Below are 22,744 nucleotides of genomic sequence, written 5' to 3'. Positions count from 1 at the left end.
TTCTCATGTGTCCCCGTGTACACACTTCCCTCCCCATCATCTCCTCCACAGAAACCCTCTCACACTTCCTAAACCCAAAGTCCAAGATCACAGCTCAGAAAACAGAGAAGCTATTCAGCAACTCTTCCCCCATTCAATAACAGGTTGACTGAACCACAAACCTCTCTGGGTGTACACTTCGTTGAAGTGATCCAACCAGGCTAAAAGAGGCATTTCTTTCCATCCTCTAGCGCACTTCCACTCATCACATGCAGACCTACGTGAAATTTATAAGCTGGCACCCTTCAGGCAGAGAACGCTGATTTTGGAAACAATTTCTTAAAATGTTCAGTCTAAAATAATTAAATCCCAAGTAGATAAAGATAAATTATCCGTGACTTGCCCTTCTTTTTCTCCCTCCTCTATTAATGTTCGTTGAGCATAGAAAACATACATGAGGAGCCTGGAGAGAAGGATCAGTGGTTAAGGTCACTGGCTGTTCTTCTGGAGGACTCAAGTTCCATTCCCAGCACCCACATGCAGGCTCACACCGTAAGTATTTTAGAAGATCTGATGCTGTCATCTGGCTTCCAAGGGCACCAGACACACAACTGGTGCACTGACATACATGTACGCAAAATACCCATACACATATAAAATAATTGAAACACACACACACACACACACACACACACACACACACACACACACACGCACGCATGCACGCGCGTGCTTCTGTATCTAATGCACTGTCTCAGAGAAGCAACAGAACTACAAAAGCCTGGCCAGCTAGGAGTTTAGCATCTCCAAGCTGAGGCTCACAGTCTCAGCAGTGAATGTTTCAGGACGCACCTATGGGTGGGTTATGTACTAGCTGCTCTGAGTGTCTTTCTCCCAAAGTTGTGCTTTTTGAGGACAAGGTCCAATCTTGCATTTGCTTGGTTTACCATTGACGTGAGTGAAATGGGAAGCCGAAGAAGGGAAACAGAAGAGAAATGGAAATAAGATGAAAGTTCTCTGTTGCAAATGTATGAACAAACAACTAAAAATTACCCATCCCAGTTGAGAGCTGATGTAGTTGTCATTTGCTTCTCAAGTCCCTGTTTTATATGTATGTTCAAATCTGCCCCTCCTGGTCTTGAGATTCATGCTTATCTGTGAGTCACTTACCAGGAATTGGGGTGGAGGTGGGGGAGCCAGCCACAACTCTGGCTGCCTAGGATGCCTGGAAGCACAGGTCTCCGTTCCCAGTCCAATCTGATAGGTTAACAGCAGACTGAGAAAGGATCCACACTCACTCTCACCCTGCCATCTGGGGATGTGAAAACTTCTTATCACAGAAATCATGTGACAAATCTATGACAGCCATGAGTCCTCTTAGAGGTAACCCCATCCTGGTGGTTTATTCCCCACCTCTCTGACTGAAAGAATTCACCCCCAAACTCCAAAAGAAGTGAGTTGTATTGTACAAGTAGTTTAAGCAACATTACGAACTATTTTGCAAAAGATAGAATGTTTACACCTCCATATGGCACTCAGCTACCCATTAGCTCTGTCCCTGTGTTTGTTTTTAGCAGATAAGTTTCTTTTTTTCTTTTTCTTTTTTTTTTAAGATTTATTTATTTATTTAGAAGAGGGTGCCAGATCTCATTACAAATGGTTGTAAGCCACCATGTGGTTGCTGGGAATTGAACTCGGGACTTCTGGAAGAGCAGTCAGTGCTCTTAACCGCTGAGCCATCTCTCCAGCCCGATCATAAGTTTCTTAATGGTGGGCCAAGAATATTGAGTATCTACTGCTGTGTGGACATTAAAAGGGACACATATTATTTTAAGAAATTCACAGTCTAATGAGAAAAATAGATGATAAATCAATAGTAATAATGGAGCTCTGTATAAATGGCTTCAGCAAAATATAATCATTTATTTATTATATCCTCAAGAATGATGCCCATTGTGTCACTTCTGGAATCTTCTCTGCTATACAGCATTAGGGAAAAAAAAATTGCACAAGACGGAGGCGGGGTGGGGGGCAACTCTGGTTTCCCTACCCAACTTATTCATCTTTAATTCTAATACTTTTTTAAGTTAAAGTGAATCGTATTTTTACTTGGGACGGGGTGGGGGGAGGGACTTTTGTTGCTAAGAAGGGCAAAGTTAAAACTCCATGGTCAGTATCTCCAGAATCTGATTGGACAAGGTACTCCGTTGATCCAAAGGGACAAGCTGAGGAAGGATGGCAGACATGCAGTTTTGCCAGCTAACAAATTGCTCCAGTTTTTTAAAACCCTTTTCACTTTTGTTTAGTAAATTCCCTGTACCACGAGTGCAGTTTACTGAGCCGCTTGAATCCGTGGTTGATGTGAGGTGAGCAATAAGTAAACAAGATGCATTTCTGCTCAGAAATAGAAGAGAACCTCACCCCTGAGCCTATAATCATCGAAAAATGAGAGGGTGGAGGTGTAAACACAAGGAAATCCCAAATGGAGCAGGGATATCAAGCCTGGGTAGCACGATTAAAGGTGAATTTATTTCTTCTCTTGTAAAAATGTCCTTTTTGAAGGTCTTATGGGTGGAGTACTGTCTTCTAAACAAAAGTTACACATAGATGTCTTGATTTATTATTTTTGTTACTAATCTGTTCCCTTCCAACACTTGAGATGAAGAAGGGAGAAGCGAATCTATGATTGGTCACCTCCACTAAGCTGCATCTCCCCCCAAGGTGTGAACTGGCTACTCTCTGGGCCACCCCAACTTCTTGGGAAACAGATGTTCCATATTCAAAAATCACACACACACACACACACACACACACACACACACGTGTGTGTGTGTGTGTGGCCCCGGGGGAAAGTAGAGGTTTTCTGTAGTGTTGAAACAAGGGTGGGTCTGGACCTAGAGTCCTGACTCCCCAGTGGCACCAATGAGGCTTCCTTTTGCATGAAGTAGAATCACTGAAGGGTCTTGATGCCTAAGGCTCTACAGGAGGCTGAGAGAGAATGAAGGCAATGCCAGGAAGTGTTGGCAAGAATAAGGCCCCATGCCTCCTGATGGGTTTCTGTCCAAATGGTAGGTTTCTGAGAAGGAGCTAGAGAAGGTAGTACACACAGCTGGGATGGTCAAGCTGGAAACCACTTGCAAAAGGTCATACAATGAGCCTGAAAGGAAGCAGGCAAAGACCCAATAAAAATCATCAACAGGCCCATTGAGGAATTTGGACTTAACCCTCTTTTACTTAAGTTTTGCTACAAGGACAATCATGGGGCAGCTCAATTTTTAAAGCCAAGGAACAGGCCCAGAGAGCAGTGTAGGAAAAGCATCTGCTATTCAGACAACTGGGTAGGATCCCGAGTTTCCCAGAAGTCATCATGTGAAGGATCATTTCATGGGGTGAATGCTTTGGAGAACAATTTTCACTGGGCAAAACAGGTCCCAGCTCAGCTTCTTAGGCAACTGTGCATCTAAGGGATTTCCTTAAACTCTGAGACTCAATTCCCTGTCTCTGAATGTTGGAGTAATAACAGTAGCTCCACCTAAAGCAAGGGTTTTGGCATACCTGGTCACTGTTGTGGGGTGTAGACAGAAATCTCAGTTCTACTGGAAAGTGAGGACCCCACTTCTGCTGACATTTTCTATTCGGTTTCACTCACTATCACTATCCTGCTAGTCTGTCCCCACCCACCCCCTAGGTCCACATCTCCTGAGATCACTTAGAGGACACAAGCTCAAAGCAATAGCTTTTCCATTTACACAGCTCACTTTTCTTCCTTGGTTGACAGACGGACAGTCTGAGTTTGCATGTTCCCAGGGCCAGAGAAGCCTTCAGGGCCAGTCTGCCCTGGTAACTACACAGAACAGTTCCCAGACCAGTTTGATGCAAAGAGACAGGCAGCTATTCCCTTACCAGCAGAAGGGCTGTGCAGGCCACAGTGGGAAAGCCATCACCCCAATTATCATAAACCTTAAGGAGACAGGTGGTCTAAAGCAGGAGGCCTCAAGGAGCCTTAAGTGAATTCAATGTCTTCTCCCAGCAGGGAAGGAGACTAAGAAACACGGGGAGGGTATGAATGTGAAAGATGAAGCTAACCATGAAAATTTAATTTGTTAAAATAATGATTAGAGAATGACAGATAATGCACAAATTGTCTACATGCATTTATTAAACACATAATAAATGTGCATATGAGTATACACATATTATATGTGTGTGTGCACCATGATAAAAATTAATTCCACCTTCTAGGGCGCATCATTGTTTGTCTCCCTGCTAGCAAGAACCCTGGAGCACAGAGGCAAATTTCAGCTTCCTCTCTGGCAGATGGAGGCCATGTAGCTTAAGCTGCCCAGGTGAGCAAATGTCACCGAATACCTATTTGGAGGGTGGTAAATTCCAGCTATCTCAGGGAAATGCCAAGTGGTCTCAGGTCACAAGTTTGGCAAATAGCAATTTGGAAGGGGGAAGGGGAGGGCCCAAGGGAGAAAAAGAACAAGAGAAAAAAAAAAAAAAAACGGAAAAGGGAAAAAGGAAATGAAGGAGGTTACTGGAACAACAGGCAAGGCCTCAAACATAGTAATTTCTCAGACTGCCTAAGCATAAAATTAGAACCGTTTGCTTCAAAGCCAGCATGCGTCTTTCTCCATGGGGAAGCCAGGATGGCCATGATCTTCAGTTCTCAAGACTTTTATAGCCACAATCCTGGTCCTAAAGGAACATGTCCACTCATTGCCACAGGCTTGAGTCACTGGCCCGTGGTACAGTGACTGTGACCATGATTTGGGCACCCTCTAGGGCTGTGAGCTCCTTGAAGGTAAGGGCCATGACTGGCACAACCTTGTTCTCCCTCCTTCACAGTGATCCGTACATCAGGCAAGCTTCATAAATATTTGTCCATGACTAAAGCAGTAAATAGGCGGAAGCAGAATATGGATTCTTCAGCCACGTCAAGCCACGCAGAGAGCTAAAACAAACATCAACCTAAACCAGGGGAGAGTTTAACTTTTTCTTAATTCGACCTGTACTTTCCCAACAGATGATCTCTAGAAACATTTAGTGAAGCTCACTAATAAACAATGCAACCTTGTATGGCCTCCCCTCAAGAAAAGCAGTAATGCCCAGGTGGCATTACAGATGAAGAGGTAGATGATCAGGGGATCTTGGCATGCTAACTAGCCTTTGCATCCTTAGACCACACTAGAGTCATGGAGCCACATATTTATTTCCTTTGTACTGATGAAAACCAACTAAGAAGATACCAAAACACCCCAGCCAGTGATACAGACACCCAGAAAAAGGAGGCAGGGGAAAGTAACTACCTACTCTTTGGTTGTAACTAGATGGCTGTTATTGTTGCTACCCTTCTATTTTAACTACACCTATACCAGTTCACATAACATGTGAACTCTTGCCCTGCATCACAACCCTTCCATCCTCTGCCCCAGGGCACAGGGAAGAGAAATAGCCTGTAGAATTAATAACAGGCCTGGTTCTTCAGTGGGCTGGTCTGACACCAGGCTCTTGAAAATTTATGGAGAGAATTAAGTCATAGATATTTTTCCTAGTTGGGAGACAATCCAACCTTGCTGACTTCTGCCTTGACACATTGTTGCAATGCTAATTTTTTGGGGGGGTAGTGGAGGTCACCCCACCATGCTGTAGAAGGGCAATAATAAAAAAGCAACCAGATTTGTTGAAGAAGAGTAACGGTTAATAGAAAAGCACCCAGATTTGTTGAAGAATAGTAACGGTCTTTCCAAGTGTAACTTTTGAAGAAGAAAAATAAAGCAATGGGACTTTGGGCAGGAACCTGACGACAGCCCCTTCCTGCCCTGGCTCCAGTAGGCTAGGTGGGGGAGGGGATGCAACTGTGTGCACAGTGCCCAAAATGAGTTGTCTGGCTTCTAAAAACTGACCTAAATCAGGTATACAGAGTCCCCTTCGTACGAGTCTCTCAAACAAGGCAAGAGGCCATGTAAGAAACTAGGTAGGATAGAGGGCCTGGAGCCTTCCCCAAGTGCTCGAGAAATCACACCAAGCTTAACAAAAACAAACGTCAAAGCTGTTTAAAGTACATCAAGGTTCTTCAGGTTAAAAATTTCCCCAGGGGAAGGTGCTGCACTCCCCATAATAGCTGAGAGAGACAGAAGGCAAGATGGGGAGGTTTTCATAGTAACTTCATGTTCTATGATTTAACCCAATTCAAGAGATGAAGAAACAACTGGGATATTTATTGATCAGAGTTGAAACATAGCCAACTAAAAGGAGCCGCAAATTGGCATGCAGGCAGACAGACCACAGCCGGCTTCTGAATCTCATGTCTGTATGCAAAACCTCCAGGCCTGCATTGTCCGTTTGGGAACACAGCACCCATCACAGGGACGGCCCTCAGTACGGATCCTGGGGGGCCCTGCTGGTGTGGTGGGGGAGTCCAGGCCCGCCTTGAAAGTGTTCAATAAAGAAGGCAAGATTCCCAAGAAAGGATCCTTTATAGAGAAGCACTTATCTCTTGTCACCCTTGAGATCAGCCCAGAGGGATGGGAAAGTCCTTCTGAAATGCCCTCACCCCCACCCCTGCTGATTGATGCCTTGCTATCCAGGCACAGGAGGGAAGCACAGCAAGCCTTAACACCAGGCAGGCCCTACAGGCACCATCCCAAGCCTTGCAAAGCTGCGCTAGGGACTCAAGACAAGGCCTCGAGGTGCCAACCAGCCAACCAGCCTCCCTGTGCATCCCCAGCTGCTACAGGACTGTACCAGGCCAAGTCCATAGATCTGTGATGGCCCAGCCCCTACCCCTATAGGATAGGGGATACCCTAGTGCTTCTGTTAGGCCCAGATCCCCACATGAGAAGATCACATCTTAGAAGGACCTGTCCTCAGGTCACCAAACTCATTCACCACCCCCTCAACTTCTTTCAACTCTTTCTCTCATATCCCCACTCCACCCCATAGGACTTAGTTCAAAACACCACACGATGACTTCTCCTTCCTATCTAGATGGCAACACCCACCCAGGATTTTCCCTCCTGGGGGCTTGAAGATGATTACAGACACCCTAGCAAGGAGGTCACACAAAGGCTACCTAGGTGCCTAGATGCTGGTTGTTTTTAACTTGTGTTAACGTAGGCTGGGGTGGGGGTGGGGGTGGAGGACAGCCTCTGCTTGCACTGTGTGGTAAGGAATTAGCCCTCAACTCTCAGAGCTATTTCCGAAGGGCGTCTGCTAGCTCATTGGTGCTGTCTCAAGGAGGCTTTCTTTGTTAGGGACAAAATATAAATGCCAAGTTTCAGCCCTATTAACAAGGTAATTGTTAGAAATCTCTGACAGTGACCACACTTGAGATCTCAAATCACCCACAACCCTCACAAAAAAGTAAAAGCCCAGCTTTCTCTTCCTTATTTAGCCCAGACTACCAGGTAAATGTATTCCTTTCAGCTGCTGGCAGATTCAACTAGTCTGAAAGCAAGACAAAAATGTCAAATTTCCCTTTCTGTTCACATTTTTGAAGGCAAAACCAACCAACCAAGCATCTAAAATAACTAACTAACTAAATAAATAAATAAATAAATAAAACCCTCACTTTAATAAAGTTTCACTGACAGGTAGGTTTGATGGCATAAAAGCCACCAAGTCACTCTCCAGGCCCATGGTGGAAAAGAAATTAAGACTTCCAAACTTCCTGGGCTTGACTTCGTGAACACAGAAAGGTCAGTATCTTTCCTTCATATGTTCCAATCTGGGATTTCCAGCCTAAGATCCCATAGTTACGAATACATAATATGCATGAAACATTTGCAGGAGTTGCCAAGCCAACAAGGTAAGCATACTGGCCCCCAGCTGAATACTTCCATCATAAACATTTTTCAAATTCCACCACTCCCCCTCCCCAGTTTGTCTTATCCAATTCAACTTGATTGATGGAAGTAGCTGTAACACCACCATAACCAGTTTTACGTGACTGCCTAGAAAAGATACAGTGATTCCCAGGCTAAATTTGAATCGCCATCACAATGAGAGAGAATTCTCATAAATGTTCGGCTTGCCCCCTAGTTTGTGTGCCTAGGCTTGGGGAGGGAGTCATATTGGGACTCACAACCTGTAGAACGTAGGGTCAGACTGGTGGCTCTCTTTTATACATCAAGACCAGGAGAGCTGAGACCCAAAGATAAATTGGTATTCTAAAATAACATTCTAACATGGAGGCAGAGCACCAGGCTTGAAGGGCAATCTAACAGTTCAGTCTAGCGGTTCTATCACCCATAAGTCCTCTGATTTGTTCCCATTCTGTTGCAGCTCAAGATAGACAGCAAGATGGCTATTTGGCCCACTCAGTTATTTTAGGGAACCTCTGAGAATTTTGTTAGGGGTAGAGAACAACAGATGAGCAATTATAGAGAGAAATTATTTGGAAAAACAGAGAATGTACTTCTCATCTGGGTTCATGGCCTCGTCCTAGCTCATGATGGTGTCTGCAGATGGGTGCAGGGTACAGGAATCCTCTCACAAGCTTTCCCGCAAGTGGCCAGCCAGCAGAAGCCAGTTTCAATAGCTACAGACCCACCAGATCCAGTTTGAAGAGGCAATAGCTGCATCTCCCTCAGACTATAAGAACTTTGACTAATACAAGGGAAGGCAGAGGCAAGCAGATTTCTAAGTTTGAAGCCACCCTGGTCTACAAAGCAAGTTCCAGGACACACAGTGCCATTACACAGAGAAACCCTATCTCGAAAAACAAAACAAAATAAAAAAGAAAGAAATGTGACAAAGTAGGGGGATATTCCTTTAGATAGCCATTCAATGGTGGGGCTGTCCAACAAATATGATAGTAACACCCAGTCATCAAGCCTGAGAAATGTAACTCGGTGAATTAAGATGCAATCCACATGGGACATAAACACCCCATTTCAAAGTTGTACTACAAAGCAGAGCCCCAGATAGCTCCTTAACATCTAGGGTAATTAGTAGTTGAACTATTTTAGGCACTTGTAGGTTAAATAAGATGCAAACCTGAAGTTTACTTTACCTGTTTCTTTTCATTGTTTTGCTATTGTTTGTTTGTTCTTTTGATGGAGTGACTAGTAAACTTAGATATATATATATATATATATATATATATATATATATATATATATATTCTGTCCCAGAACTCTGTTCTGTCCCAGAACTCTCGGGACTGGGTGCAGAAAGTGCAAGGGTCAGGTTGATAAGTACAAAGAGCATAGTCAGCATTATGACAGCCTCCAAAGTCCTGGTTGAGATGACAAAACATCTCACAGAGAGAGGGGGCTGTAACCTGGGAAAGAGGTGGTCAACACCCAGGCACATGGATTCTGGAAAATAACAGTAGCTGCAATTAATTGAGCACAAGCATCGAACACCACGCTTCCTGGTGTTGTCTTATTTAGTCTGTCAAGTGAGCCTGGGTCCTAGGTATTATTTTCACTACAGATGAGGAAATTGATGCCCTGTGAAATCAAATAACTAATGCGATTTGACCCGGTTGGTTTGACTGCAAGTCCATGCTCTATCATTCTAAGTTGCTACTGAGAATTGGCTGTTGTTTTCCAAGTGTCTTCCTCCCCGGGATATGGGGTATGTTACTCAAGTGTTAGAGACTCGTCGCTTACCTAACTCTTTAGCATGCTAACTGTTCTGAAATGAGTTCCACAGAAATTCCCGTCGTGCATATTTTGTGTAAAATAAACTTTTCAAAGTATGCCTTTTTCACTGAGCTGAAAGCCTGACTCGGGGATGGGAGAAAGCACAGAATCATATCCTAAACTTGGAAAACAGACGGTTCTGGTCAGAGAATGGGGTAAAACAACTGGACAGCTGGGAGTGCTGAAGACAAAACCTAGCATCATTTGTAACAGAACTCTAGAATATGTCAGGCTCAGCGGTTAAGAGCACTGGCTGCTCTTCCAGAAGACCCAGCAACCACATGGAAGCTCACACCTGATTGTAACTCCAGTTCCAGAGGATCTGACACCCTCATACAAACATATATGCCATCAAAACACCATTGCACACAAAATGAATAAATAACTCTAAAACAAACATAAATAAAATAAAACCTGAATAATGTCTGGAGTTTTTACCAGGTGGTGGTGGCACACACCTTTAATCCTAGCACCCAGGAGGCAGAGTCAGACAGATCTCTATGAGTTTGAAGCCAGCCTTGTCTACAGAGTAAGTTCCAGGACAGCCAGGACTACTGTTTCCCAGAGAAACTCCGTCTCAGAAAAATACCAAAAAATCAAACAAATAAAAAAAGAATATGTCTATTGTAATCGTGTATTAAATATACCTCCAATGGCTGATTTATTATTTTTGCTTGTTTATTTTTAAATATTGTACCCACTGCAGGAACTCTGAAAAACGTTTTGGCATGTCCTCCAAATCTAGCCATAGTTACCAAGTGCCCCACCACTTCCCCTCCTGTATCTACACAAGTCATACACCCACATACAAGTCCTACAAATATATGTACACAGCAGCAGCAACCACAACAGCGGAAAGGGAAAAACAGCCCAAGTGCTACTTGGCTGAATGGATAAACAAATGTGTCATCTCCATTCAGTGAAATATTATTTGGCAGAGAAAAGATACAAAGAGTTCTCACGTGTATGTTAGACTGTGGACAAATCTTGAAAACAGGTTAAGTGGGGGGAACCCAGTCAAGAAGCAGACCTGGGGTATGATTATACTCCTGTGAATGGCACCATGCACAGAGGTAGACTGTGAGATCAGGGGCTGTTAGGGTTCAGACATGGCCCAACTGGTGATGGGTACTGGGTTAGAGATGGACCACAACGTTCTAAAACTAGATTGTGGCGCTAAGTGCACAGCTCTGTGAGTACACTAAAACCTACTGAACTGTACTTTGTATGCGGGTGAGTTTTGTAGTATATAAAATATATTTCAGACACATATTTAAAAATAATATGAAGAAGCAGTAGCCTGATGTGTGTCAAGAAGCCCATCGTATTTCTCCTAAATACAGGACACATTGGGAAACCGGGGCAAGGTCACGAGGTTCTGACATCTTTTTATGAAGTCCCCACCTTGAAGCTCAGCAGGTTGAATGGAGGGGTCTGGGCACGCTCAGAGACAGCACTTTAACTCTGATGTGCTGACTCCGATAGGTGTTACTGGGGAAACATCTACAGCACAGGCAATCCTAACTAGCTAGGTAGTGGCTGTCTGGGAAGAACATGAGTAAAAGTCCCTGTCCCTCCTCTTCATCATTCTGAATCCTGCCCTTCTCCTGGATGAACACGGCTAATTCTCACTTGAAGAAAACACGTGAGAAACAAAAGAAGCTAACCTTAAACTCAGCCATTTTTCTCTTTCACGTCTTGGAATTGGCTCAGCCCTTAGGGACCATCTGGTGGAGGTCTCTCTCTTTCATGTAAGAAAATAGGGCCAGAAACCATAAAACCTGCTGGCCCTGGATGTTTACACCAGACACTGTAATTTACATCTACTCCCTCGTTTAATCCTCCCAGTGACCCTTCAACATACATTCAAGCTTGGGAGGGTACTCAGGAAAAAGATGGCACACACCCAAGTGTGGGTATTGGGGTCTCAAGAGAGGATCTCCATAGCAACAGACAGGTCACCATAGCAACAGATAACTATCAGATTATTCACAGAGGCATCACTGTGACCTTCATTTTATAAAAAGGCAAAACAAGTCTCAGAGAAGTTTAGCAACCTAAATAAGGTCACACAGCAAAAAAGTAACAGATCAAGGAGACTGGCTGTAGAAACCAAGTAGTTAATGGCCAACTACTGTCACAGCTTCTCCTAAAATGAAGAAACTTGCCTGTGGTCTTAAAATTGTTTAATTATTAAGTATACAACCATTGATAAGGATGAGGCACCCATCCCAATGTCCACTTATTGACAGTTTTGGGGAGCAGATGTAGGTAAAGCTATAGGCCGTAGCAAAAGAGGTGGACTTTGACCCCACAGCGCCTTGGTTTTCACTCACACCAAGACAGAAAGAAGTCTTCCAGCAAGTCACTAGTGACCTTGTGCCACCATTCCAGGGCTTCACAGTCCCATGACAATCTACACCTGCACTTTTTACACCCTGGGAGCCATCCTGCCAACTGATAGGAAGTGCTGTCTCTGAGATGCCAAGGGGACAAAACATAGACACTCTGCCCCAGCCCCCAACAAGTAACTGCCTTCAACCATCATTCAAGGCAGCAGGCACATGTTTGTGTAGTCTGAAAGGGTTGATGCCAGGGGACAGGAAGCCAGTGAAATTCACACAGAATACTCAGGAACCCTGTATTTACTTTGTTTTGAGGTTCTATCACACCATCTCAAGTAAGGAAGAGGACTAGTAAGAAGTAGTGTATTCCCCTAATCCAGGTTAACCAGGCAATAGAAATTAGTGGGTACTTTGGGTGGGAAAAAAAAAGAGGCATGGTTGCCTATATCCTTAATGCCAGCATGTGAGATACAGAGGCAGGTGAGGCAGGTGCATCACTGTGAGTTCAAGGCTAGTATGGTATACATAACCCATAACCTGTTCTGGGGCAGCCAGAGTTACATGGTGAGACCCTGCCTCAAAAAAAAAAAAAAAAAAAAAAAAAAAAAAAAAAAAAAAAAAAAAAAAAAAAAAAAAAGTCATCCTTGGCTATTATAGCAAGTCTATGGCCAGCCTGGACTACATGAGATCTTGTCTCAAACAAATATAAAGATATATAGATGGATATATTACATATATAAAACCAAGTTCAGACATTATACATACTTCTAAAAGATATTGAGGCTCAGCTGTCCTAAGGGATACATATAATACAGATCTCAACAGGAGCCAGGAGACAGTAAGATGACTCTGAGGGTAAAGGTGCTGATTGCTGAGCCTGACACATGAGTTCAATCCCCAGGGCCCATATGGTGAAAGGTGAGAACCAACTCCTGAAAGTTGTTCTCTTTCATGGCACTCCTCATCCACCCTACCCCCCCCCCAGAATAAACACATAAATACAATTTAAAAAAATAATTTAAGGTGACAGAGCTCTGCTTTAAAAAACTGCCATGCCTTTGTGTTTACATACGCCAATATCTAGGTTTGGATTTGTTTGCTTGTTCGGACCTATTTCTGTAATTTTGCCAAGAATGAGAAAATTTAAGGATATCAACAGAACAGGTAGGCAAAGCCTTCAAAAGACCGGCCCCAGTTGGGAGCTGAGTCTTGAATCCCCGGTAGGGCTCTCTGGCACTATGCACAGAACAAGCACACCAGCCTATCTGCAGCTCCTGTAACTCTAGGTCTAGCGGCTTCTCCCTTGCACACGACCTCTTGCAGAGTCTCCATGCAAACTGTCTCTCAAGTTCAATTCAGGTTAGAAAAGAAATAGCACGCAATTCCCCCAATCTCTTTCGAGAAAGCTAGGCGCAAATCATACTGTATACCCTGTCCTACACTCTAGAGCTCCAATGTCTGGGAACCCACTTTGAAGGGATGGGAAGAAATACCAGGAGGTAGAGCCACGACTCCAAGTCACCCGGCACTATCTCTCAGAGTCTCGCTGCAGGGCCACAGTACATGTGTGCATCACAGTAACACCGGCACTTTCTACCCCAAATCCAACCCAAAAAGACCAAATTTCAACTCCTCAGATATATTAAAAAAAAAAAAAAAGATTTTGCATTGCTAAGCCATAAATGTGAGCTCCTCTAACACTCACATCCAGCTCCAAAAGGGACCTGATGGGAGGCTGTTCCAGACTGTCCACAGCGATTTCAGTCCTGTTCTGCTCAGGGAACAAGGTCATTTGTGTTTTTTGAAGTCACACACAGCTTCCTTCCACAGTCAACCCCCATAACACAGACACACAGGCACACACACACACACACACACACACACACACACACACACACACACACACACACACACACACACACGAGTTCTTCAAAGCAAAGAGAAAGGAAGGAGTAAAAAAGGAAATAAATAGTAGGGCTGAAAACAAATCCTACAGCGCCATGATGGGGGTGTTAATTGAACACAGACAGAAAGAGAAAGAGGAGAACAAAAGAGTGTTAAAGAAGGGGGTATCAGTTTTTCAAACCTCCTCCAATTATTTGATTGAACTTGAGCGCAGACTGCACTCGGTGAAAACTTAGCTGTGGAGTGCCAGGGATAGCCAGATACTCAGTTCTAAAATTAAAATTCACTCACGACTGCAGCTTGTTCACAAGTGTCTGTAACTATTCTCTGTAACAAACAAACCTTGCTTTCCACCTTTTCCGAATATTTAAACCTCTGTGATTTTTGACGGGGAAGGGTAAACACTTTTGTTTTAATAAAGCAAAAAACCTTTTAGGTACTGATTAAATATTCTGCTTTTATTTTTTCAGAAAAATCAAGGGGTTTTGATTTTTTTTTCTCCTACCCTTCTGTCCCATCAACCCATTTCCCAGCCCGCACAGACACAGGCAAGGTAGCCTATCTCTAACTTGTCAGAGAAGTGCCTGCCGGGCCTTAAAAAGGAACTTTGACTGTAAATGACCCAAACTTCATGCTTGAAGATTCTCCGGCCCCATACTCAACATGCAGCTGAAAGCCACATTCCGGAGCTGCAGATCTCCGCAAGGTTTACTCAATACAACTGCTCACTGCAATTTGCAACCTGGCTGCATTTTTATCCTACTGTTTATTTTTAAAAAGCATAAAGTATTCAAATAAACACTTCCCCACACTCTTAAAGCAAAACACACAAGTTCATCTACTTTTCCAAATCCCGAAGTAATTTCTGACTTAAATACCCATCAATCAACTATAATTCAGGCACTGCTGTCTTCTTCGGGTATTATGCACGTGTTTTTGTTTTTGTTTTTTAAGTACCAAAAGGGTGACAAGATGTCTTAGCCAGTTTCCCTGCTTAACTTTCAACTAAAATGTTAAAAAAAAAATCCAAGAAACAAAAGCAGCAAGCCCCCCTGCCAACACACACACACACACACACACACACACACACACACACACACACACACCAACTCCTTTCCAGAACCCTGCCCAGGTGAACTGGGGAACCACAGTGAGTACACAGAACTGCTCCACCTCGAATGGCCTCCACAGGGTTTCAGGTAGCCCTCGGAAACACTCATTTCATGCTACAGAAGTTCACAGTCCCAATAGGAAAAGTCCTCAAACAGCGAAGAAGATGTGTGAACCCATCTTTCAAACCATCTTTTTACTAGTTCTGGGTGGAAAGAGGGAAACAGACAGGCAGACAGAAAAGGGCAGTGAGAGATGTACAACTTTACAGACACTTTACATTCCCCCAGGGCATCAAAGGCATAGAAGACGTGCTTGCGGCCCAGATCCTGAACGGGGAAGTCAAGGTACTTGAGAATAAAAGCTTGTTTTGAACACGGTACTGTCTGTTCTCCATTTGACATCAAGGTCTGTTCCTTCCCTGCAGCCCCCAACACTCAAGCGGAATAATGCAAGTGAGTTCACGCTCCCCAACTCAGGCGTCCTCTCCATAGAACCCTGTTTTGCACCCCTTTCCACACAGGGGACAATCACCATTTACATTACTTCCTAAACTATTCTTTAAAACATCCTGTATCATCAGTAACGCACATTTTTAAGACTCCAACCGTAGACATGTTAACATAAAAAAAATCAAAAGCAGACATCACCTTCCAACCCTAAGAACATTATTTTGGCCATACTGCGCCTTCCCACCCTGGAGCGGTAGCCAGTATGAACCAAGAACAGTCTTCAGTGCGCACCTGCACTGGACCTCTCTTCACACCCACCACTTTGATCTACCACCTCAGCAGGTTTTAATTAGGAGACCAGAATTAAACACTTGGGCCATGATGTACAAGTCAGTGACCCGACTGGTGCCCTTCCCATTAAAAGTATGACAAAGTATCTTTAAAAAGAAAATCTCCTTCAGTCCCTTTATTCCCTGTTCTTTTTTATTTTGACCTGAAATTTCATGAACCAAGAGTAACAAAACTCCAACTTGACGAGAAACAAAACCCGAGGCTCAGGGTGAACACCCTCTCTGAGGCTGAAGAAGAAAAAGAGGAGAAGGGGACAAGAAAAGGAGAGAGGGGGACACGTAATACACACATGCCCACAGTTTCCCTCTGAGTTACTAGAAAGGAAGAAGAAAAAAACAAAAACTAAAAAATGTAACAAACTCAGGGAAAGCTGCTTTGATATGAGTATGCACAATCAATACATCTCTTAAAAGGCGTCTCTCATGGCTAAAGCAAGGCAATTATCAGCTTTGCAATAAGGTTAGGTCCTGGCACAGCCACCTGGATGACTCAGAGGTCTCAGCAGCCCGTCTCAGGTGCTTTGTCTGGGATGTTATACACTACACAAGTATCATTCGACAAAGGAGCTGTTTACTAATTTCACAGACATTTGAAAGATGCGAGTAATTACATATTCAATCAACAGTGACCTCCTGAAAAGATTCCTTTTTTCTTTTTAAACAGAGAAATCCAGAGTCCTCAAATCAAAAGAGAGAAAGAAAGGACAGCCACCCTCCATGGCTCCCCCTCCTCCTCCATGTGTAACTATCAATGTATATCAACGGAGCATGCAATCATATCTATTGTCACTTTCACTCATGTCATGCCCTTGCTTATATGGTTTAGATATGAATTATTGACTGTTATACACCTTGTTGTAAAAAATAAAGAAATAAATGGGACGGCAGGTACTTTGCCCGGCTTCAAAGTGGGCTAGAAAGTCTGAGACCAGCAGCCGATCCCCATTTCCAGCAAGCACCCCTCAGTCCCTCTTTATGCCCTGGCTTCAGATTGCCTTCTCGACTCTTTCTTCTTACAAGGGAGCGATTTAACCCACTTTGGAAAATTAAGGACCAAAATAAAGAAACAAGAGTACAGTTGCTAAGTGCCCTTTCCCTGTGCATCTGTTGTTTAAGAACACCTCTGATTGATGACTGCGATTTTTTAATTGTTGCTTTAAAATTTAAATGCCCTCCTGGGATGTGTTATAAGTGTGTTAGTCTATGATATGAGATCTAGAAAGTAGAAAAACAACAGAGGGAATGCTCTCAGGATAATGTAGTGCCCTAAATCCAAAGACTGTCCCTCCTAGGAAAAAAAAAAAAAATCAGAGGCCATTTAAAAGCCGGTTTCACCTAGAAAAAAAATCAGAGGCCATTCAAAAGCCGGTTTCACCTAGTTGCATAGTTCATTCCACAAAGGTATTTGAAGACACTCTTTTGAGAGCCCCAAGTTGGTTACTCTGTGTAAATAACAAATAACAAAAGTGGCAGAAAGAAAGCAAGCTGAACAGTTTATCTCTCAAACCTCTCCCCCAATAGTAGGGGTCAGAGGGATGGGGGCAGTAATTACAGATGAAAATATATTCCTTCAGGAAATGGACTTTTACTTTCGTATTTTCCCCAAAGGCATATCATTCTATGAATTTCCCGTCGGAACCTCTGACTTTTCCCCAATTTCAAAAACAGTTGGTGTCAGTTTTAAAGAAAACAGACTTGAAATCAGCTGTCAAAGATGTTCCCCTTTAGAGAAAGCAGAAAGGTCTTTCATGGCATCACTTGCATTTTAAAATGTTAAGATCCCAAGAAGAGTAAGAGGGCCACAGGATCAGTGATTTGACTAGCCCAAGAAATGCACCCAAAGGTTGGATTTTTTTCATTCCTACCTGTTTTTTCTTTGATTTCACACAACACATTAAACAAGGCGGGCTTCATTCTGTGGCAGTTTAAAGCATGTTTTCTGCAAGAAAAAACAACAACAACAACAAACACAACAGCTTAGGTGGGCACTCAAGATCAAACTGACAAGGTACAGGGGGAACCTGATCATTTAGCCAAAAAAAAATTGCACTCCAAGCTTAACTCTGTGGCATGCTTCAATTGTTTTTATGACTTAATATACAAAGTCCCACCATAGGAAAAGAAGCAATGTTAATTAGCAGTGAGAGTAGGGATTTAACTACAGAGCAGAAATAACCTAAATTATGCCCATTAGGGAGAGCGTTTTCTTTCTTTTCCTTTTTCTCTTTCTGTCTTTTCCCCTCTTGGTAAGTAGTTAAATCGAAGTGTAATTCTTCAACCAAGAACCCTATTGAAGACAATGAATGCAGCAGCCCAAATGCATAGGTTAACAGTTCTGTATATTTTCTCTGCAAGAACCATAGCCTAGGAGCTCTCTGCTTCTGTGTGTGTGTGTGCATGTGTTTTCAAATTTAATTCATCCATGTGTTCGAATTCATTCTGCAGATGCCCCTGAATTCTCATAAACATAAGATGCTTGAAAGGTCTTGTGAGTAGAACTGTCAATTTATAAAATTTCAGTCCCCAAGTTAAAGAGTATGGAAATGTGTTGCCAGGGGGCAAACATACCCAGATGGGGAATAAATTCATTTCTCTGTGTTCACATTATGGCTCTTGTGCGCACACGGCTTATTTGCAGGTGTTGAAATTCAATTATTTACAATTAGGACCTTGCACCCACCGGGGAAAAAATAAATACAATTTTGCCTTTTAGATTAGTGATTTACCTGGTTCCTGTGGTTGTGCATGTTTGTACTCAGAATGCACTTGAGGGACAGAACAATGCCCTTCCTTCTAGTTTATTATGGACTCACTTAGCAGAATGATATTGTTTTGGAAACAAAATACTGATCTTATCAGCTACTAGCTAAGGGAATTCTGTTTACTAACTAAATGTACGTGTAAAGATAAGCAGAAAACCCTGGCACTCAAAACACATTCAATTCTTTTTCAATCAGTTTTAAAGTTTAAAAAAAAAAAAAAAAAGATACATCTTCCAGAGGAGCAGGGATTACATACACTCTATGCTGTGTAGCAAGAGAATAATAAACTCAAAATTCAAAATGCACACATACACATCATCTAAAATAGTCATAGCTTACTTTCTGAATCAACAAATATGTACTACAAAGGAAAGAGCTTAATTGTCTAAGTAGCTACATACTGTTTCAAGAAAAAAAAAAGAGGTTAGAAATTTTTTTTAGTTCTCAGGAGGGGTTAAAAACAGACTGAAAACATTTCAATACATTGAAGATATTTTCTGGGTCTTTAAAAACACTTCTCACTCATCCGTTTTTGTTTTTGTTTTTAACACAGGCCCAAATGCAAAGAATTGGCAGCCTCATCTAGAAGCTTTGCTTCCCCACACTACACAAATGGGGTTGGAGAGAGACAACTGTATTCTTCCCGGTCCCCAAACTGCATCTGATCTTTCTCAGCATCTAGGCCATTAAAGGGGATACCCGCTGAGAAGTGTTTGTCCTCAGTTTCACAAAAAGAGAGAACAGAAAAGTATCGAGGATCCAAGCTCACTGGCCTCTTCCACTTCATGAACTTGTGATCAAACCAGTTTATCAGTGGTGTCTGAGTGTATTTTTCTGGAACAATGTTATGGAGAAATCTGTTCCAATTCAAGAGAGAATTGCCAGTGGGGAGCCTCTTGTTTGCCATACCCATTAGCTTTTCTTTGGATAATAACATTCAAAAAGAGCACCAATTAATTTTTCAAAAATCTTTCCCCTCCACCATTAAAAGCATGAAAATAGTTTGGGGGGAGTCTTTTAACATTACCAAGTTTTCAGGCGCCCTAAGCCTTAGCACTTTTAAGTTTACATGTTCCATGTGTTAGCAGCTAAAATAAGTGTAATTCATAACATGCGTGCTTTTAGCTGCTTCCTCTTATTTTCTCAAGGCTCTGTTTCCCTTACATAAAATTCATATTATGTGTTATCCACATAACTAAGTCACATAAGGGCTAGTCATTTTGTAATGTTTTAAAAATTCCAAAGCAAAATAGAAAGCACTCGAAAAATTAACAAAGCTGAGTGATTGTGTGGACATATGTGACCATTGGATTTTTTTTTTAATCCTTCCTATCTGAGTTGGGCCTTGGGCAAGCTGTTAGTGGCTTTGCCACTTAACCTGTGTTTTCATTTTGAAAGAGGATTTGCTGTAAAAATCCTAGAGTCAAGAACCTGGTGGTGGGTTCAGTTAAGGAAGCCCCAGTTTCATAGTTATATTCCTTCATGTCTTGTCCTACTGAAATACATGAAATTCATACATGCCTTCATTTCAATTCAGTTGCACTCTAAGTGATCCTGGAAAAGGCATGGGGCAGAGAATATACTTGATATCTGTTCCCATCCTTTATACAGGACCACACATATGTGTCTGTCCTGGGAAGGTGAGAGAACACCAACTCAAATTAAGAGACAATAAAGTTAAACTCAAAATCCGAGTCTTCTATAACTAACAGTCCTCAGAGCAAAATTATCTTCCCTTTCTTCCCATTTTCTTTTTCTAAAAACCAAAAGGAGTGATTGTAAGATATTTTCTTACTGTCTGACATCTAACACAGAACTACCCTGCTTTTTGTTTGTTTGTTGTTTTTGTTTGTTTTGGGTGGGGAGTGAGGAAAAAAAAAGACCAAAAAAAAATTATGGAGGGATACATGAAGAAGGAAAATCAAACTTCCTGAATTATCTAAGTAAGGAGTCAGTGGCCTCTGCAAATAAAGTGTTCTTGGGACATTTTTTATTTTGTCATGTTCCGAAGTCCCTCAACTACAGAAGGCAAGGAATGCCGCTCGGAACTTGACAATTCTGCTTCCCTCATACACTTTTTTAAAGCAGTTTAAAAAAAAAAAAAAAAAAAAAGTGCCGAGGGCCGCTTTTGGATTAGTTGGCAGCATTTTCGGCGTGGCTGCGTGTTTGTGTGCATTCATACAAATACCTCTAACAGACACACACGCACAATATCTACACACTGACACATCACCGCACGGGCGATCACACTTTCGATAACAACGCTCCTTTAAATTTTACTCCTCCGCCATGGAGTTGCTTGTTAAAATGAGAAAAGAAACAACATTTTTAAAAGAAAGCGCTGTAGTGATTCGGTTCCCATTGTTTCCCCCTGCGAGAGGGAGGAAAAAAAAAAGAAAGAAAAGAAAAGAAAGGCAAAGAAAAGCCTCCATCTCACCTGGCCTGCGCTTCATCCAAACTCTGGTCTGTGATGGTCATAATTTGCTGTAAAATGTCCCCGATGTCCTGCTTCCTCCCGCCCTCCCCCTCGGTCCCTCCGGCCCCATCCTGCAAGTGCTGGGACAGGCCGGGGTGTCCGGCCATCCCGACCCCAGCGTGGGAATGCATCAGCCTCGGCTGCTCGTCCATCTCCGAAGGCTCCGGCAGCCCCGGCTCTTCCTCTTCGGCTCCTCGGCTCGGCGCCTGGAAAGCACCGAGGCTTTTTATCCTTCAAGCTGTCTTCAAATCCTTTTCAGGATAAACAGGGACCGGGGTTTAAAAAAAAAAAAAAAAAAAAAAAAAAAAGACCAAAAGGGAAAAAAAAATCTCTTTGCCTCTTTAGAGGATGGTGGGAGGATGGGGAGGGGGAGGGGGGCGTGAAGGGGTTGCGGGGTGAGGGTGGGGATAAGGGCTGGTGGGGAAGGGTGTTGACTCCAAAAAAGCAAGAAAAATAAACCTCCTTCCCACTTGGCGAAAAGAAATCAGAGCTGCCTTTGGGTTTTTCAGTCCGATCTCCTTTGCAAGGCAGAAATGGGCTCCCGGCGCTTAAATCTGTGGCTTAATCCTTTTGCAAATATGCATTGACCGGGAGAAAGGAGAGGAAGGCAGGGGGATTGCAATGCAAACTTTCCCCCCCCACCCCCGCCTGCCCCACCCCCACTCCGGGCCAGAGTGATCTCAAAGGGGGTGGGCTGTAGCAGAAGCCAGATCTCCCCCAGCCGTGGCGGCAGGCAAAGCCCAAGCTCTCTCCTCCTCCGTGTCTCTGCAAACTCCAGCAGCCCCGTCAGCCTCCTGCTTTTGTTTAGCCCAGGCTCAGGACTCCAGAAACATATACAGAAAAACCACAGCCTGAGAGGAGGAGGAGAAGGAGGAGGAGGAGGAGGAGGAGGAGGAGAAGAAGGAGGAGGAGGATGAGAAGGAGAGGGGAGGGGGCCGAGGGAAGGGGGGAGGGGGCGGAGAGACCAGGAGGCCGGGGCCAGCGGAGGGAGGAGGGCTTCAGAGCCCCGCCCCCGTCTCTGATTGGCCAGTCTAAAGAAACGGCCTCTTCCTCCTACTACTTTCCACCCTGCTCCTCCTCCTCAGCCTCCTTCAGCTCCTCCTCGCCCGGGCGTCCTGTCAATCAGAGTTTAGAGGTGGGCCGGGAAGGAGGCGGGGCTAAGAGCAAGTCTCCAGTCCTTAAAGGTGCAGAGAGAGGCTAGCTCCGACTCTTGTCTTGCTTGCCTCTCTTAGGCTGCGTCCTTGAGGAAAACGTGGCTCCGCTTAAAAGCAAGACTGTAAAATTAACACGAAAGCATGCAGACGGTGTGGATCCCTCCTCCCCACCCCTCCTTCGCCTACGCAGTGACGCTGCCGCAATAAACTTGGTTCTCTGAAATCCTTAAACCTCGGAGAAACTGTTGAGAGCAAAACTTTGTAGTGTGACGTAGTTAGTAAATGAAATCAAGCTGCTAAGATAGTTCATAATGATCCCTAACAGATGAAAGTCGAGACAGTAGGTAATTTGCAAAGACTCAACTCCAGGCCAGCAAAAAAATAAATAAATAAATACAGATTGCTATTAACTGTGGACTAAAACCAAATAAAACTCAAGAAAAAGACTAATAAATAAGTTCACCAAATGAAAAGAATTCAACATTTCTCTTCCCCCTGAGGGAAGTTGATTATTTGGCTTAAACACTTAATAAAGGATTGTATTGTCACAGTCTG

General features: G+C 43.3%; 1 protein-coding gene across 4 annotated transcripts in view; it reads right to left on the bottom strand.

Moving 5' to 3' along the window:
- Window positions 1-21,909, bottom strand: part of Pbx1 (PBX homeobox 1) — a 310,806-nt gene extending 288,897 nt beyond the window's left edge. For 2 of the 4 annotated variants that reach the window (XM_027417096.2, XM_027417095.2), the window contains exons 1-2: window positions 20,997-21,353; window positions 17,663-17,736 (exon numbers count right to left, since the gene is read on the bottom strand). In XM_027417096.2, the coding sequence (XP_027272897.1) occupies window positions 17,663-17,736; window positions 20,997-21,187 (265 nt within the window). In that variant the 5' untranslated portion in view covers window positions 21,188-21,353. Of the gene's footprint in view, window positions 1-17,662; window positions 17,737-20,996 lie in introns of all 4 variants that reach the window. The other 2 variants (XM_027417092.2, XM_027417091.2) reach the window with 2 other exon arrangements.
- Between the last annotated feature and the right edge of the window lie 835 nt (window positions 21,910-22,744).

The sequence above is a fragment of the Cricetulus griseus genome, chromosome 5 (assembly GCF_003668045.3).
Source record: "Cricetulus griseus strain 17A/GY chromosome 5, alternate assembly CriGri-PICRH-1.0, whole genome shotgun sequence".
NCBI lineage: Eukaryota > Metazoa > Chordata > Mammalia > Rodentia > Cricetidae > Cricetulus > Cricetulus griseus.
This window is presented reverse-complemented; position numbering and strand designations above follow the sequence as displayed.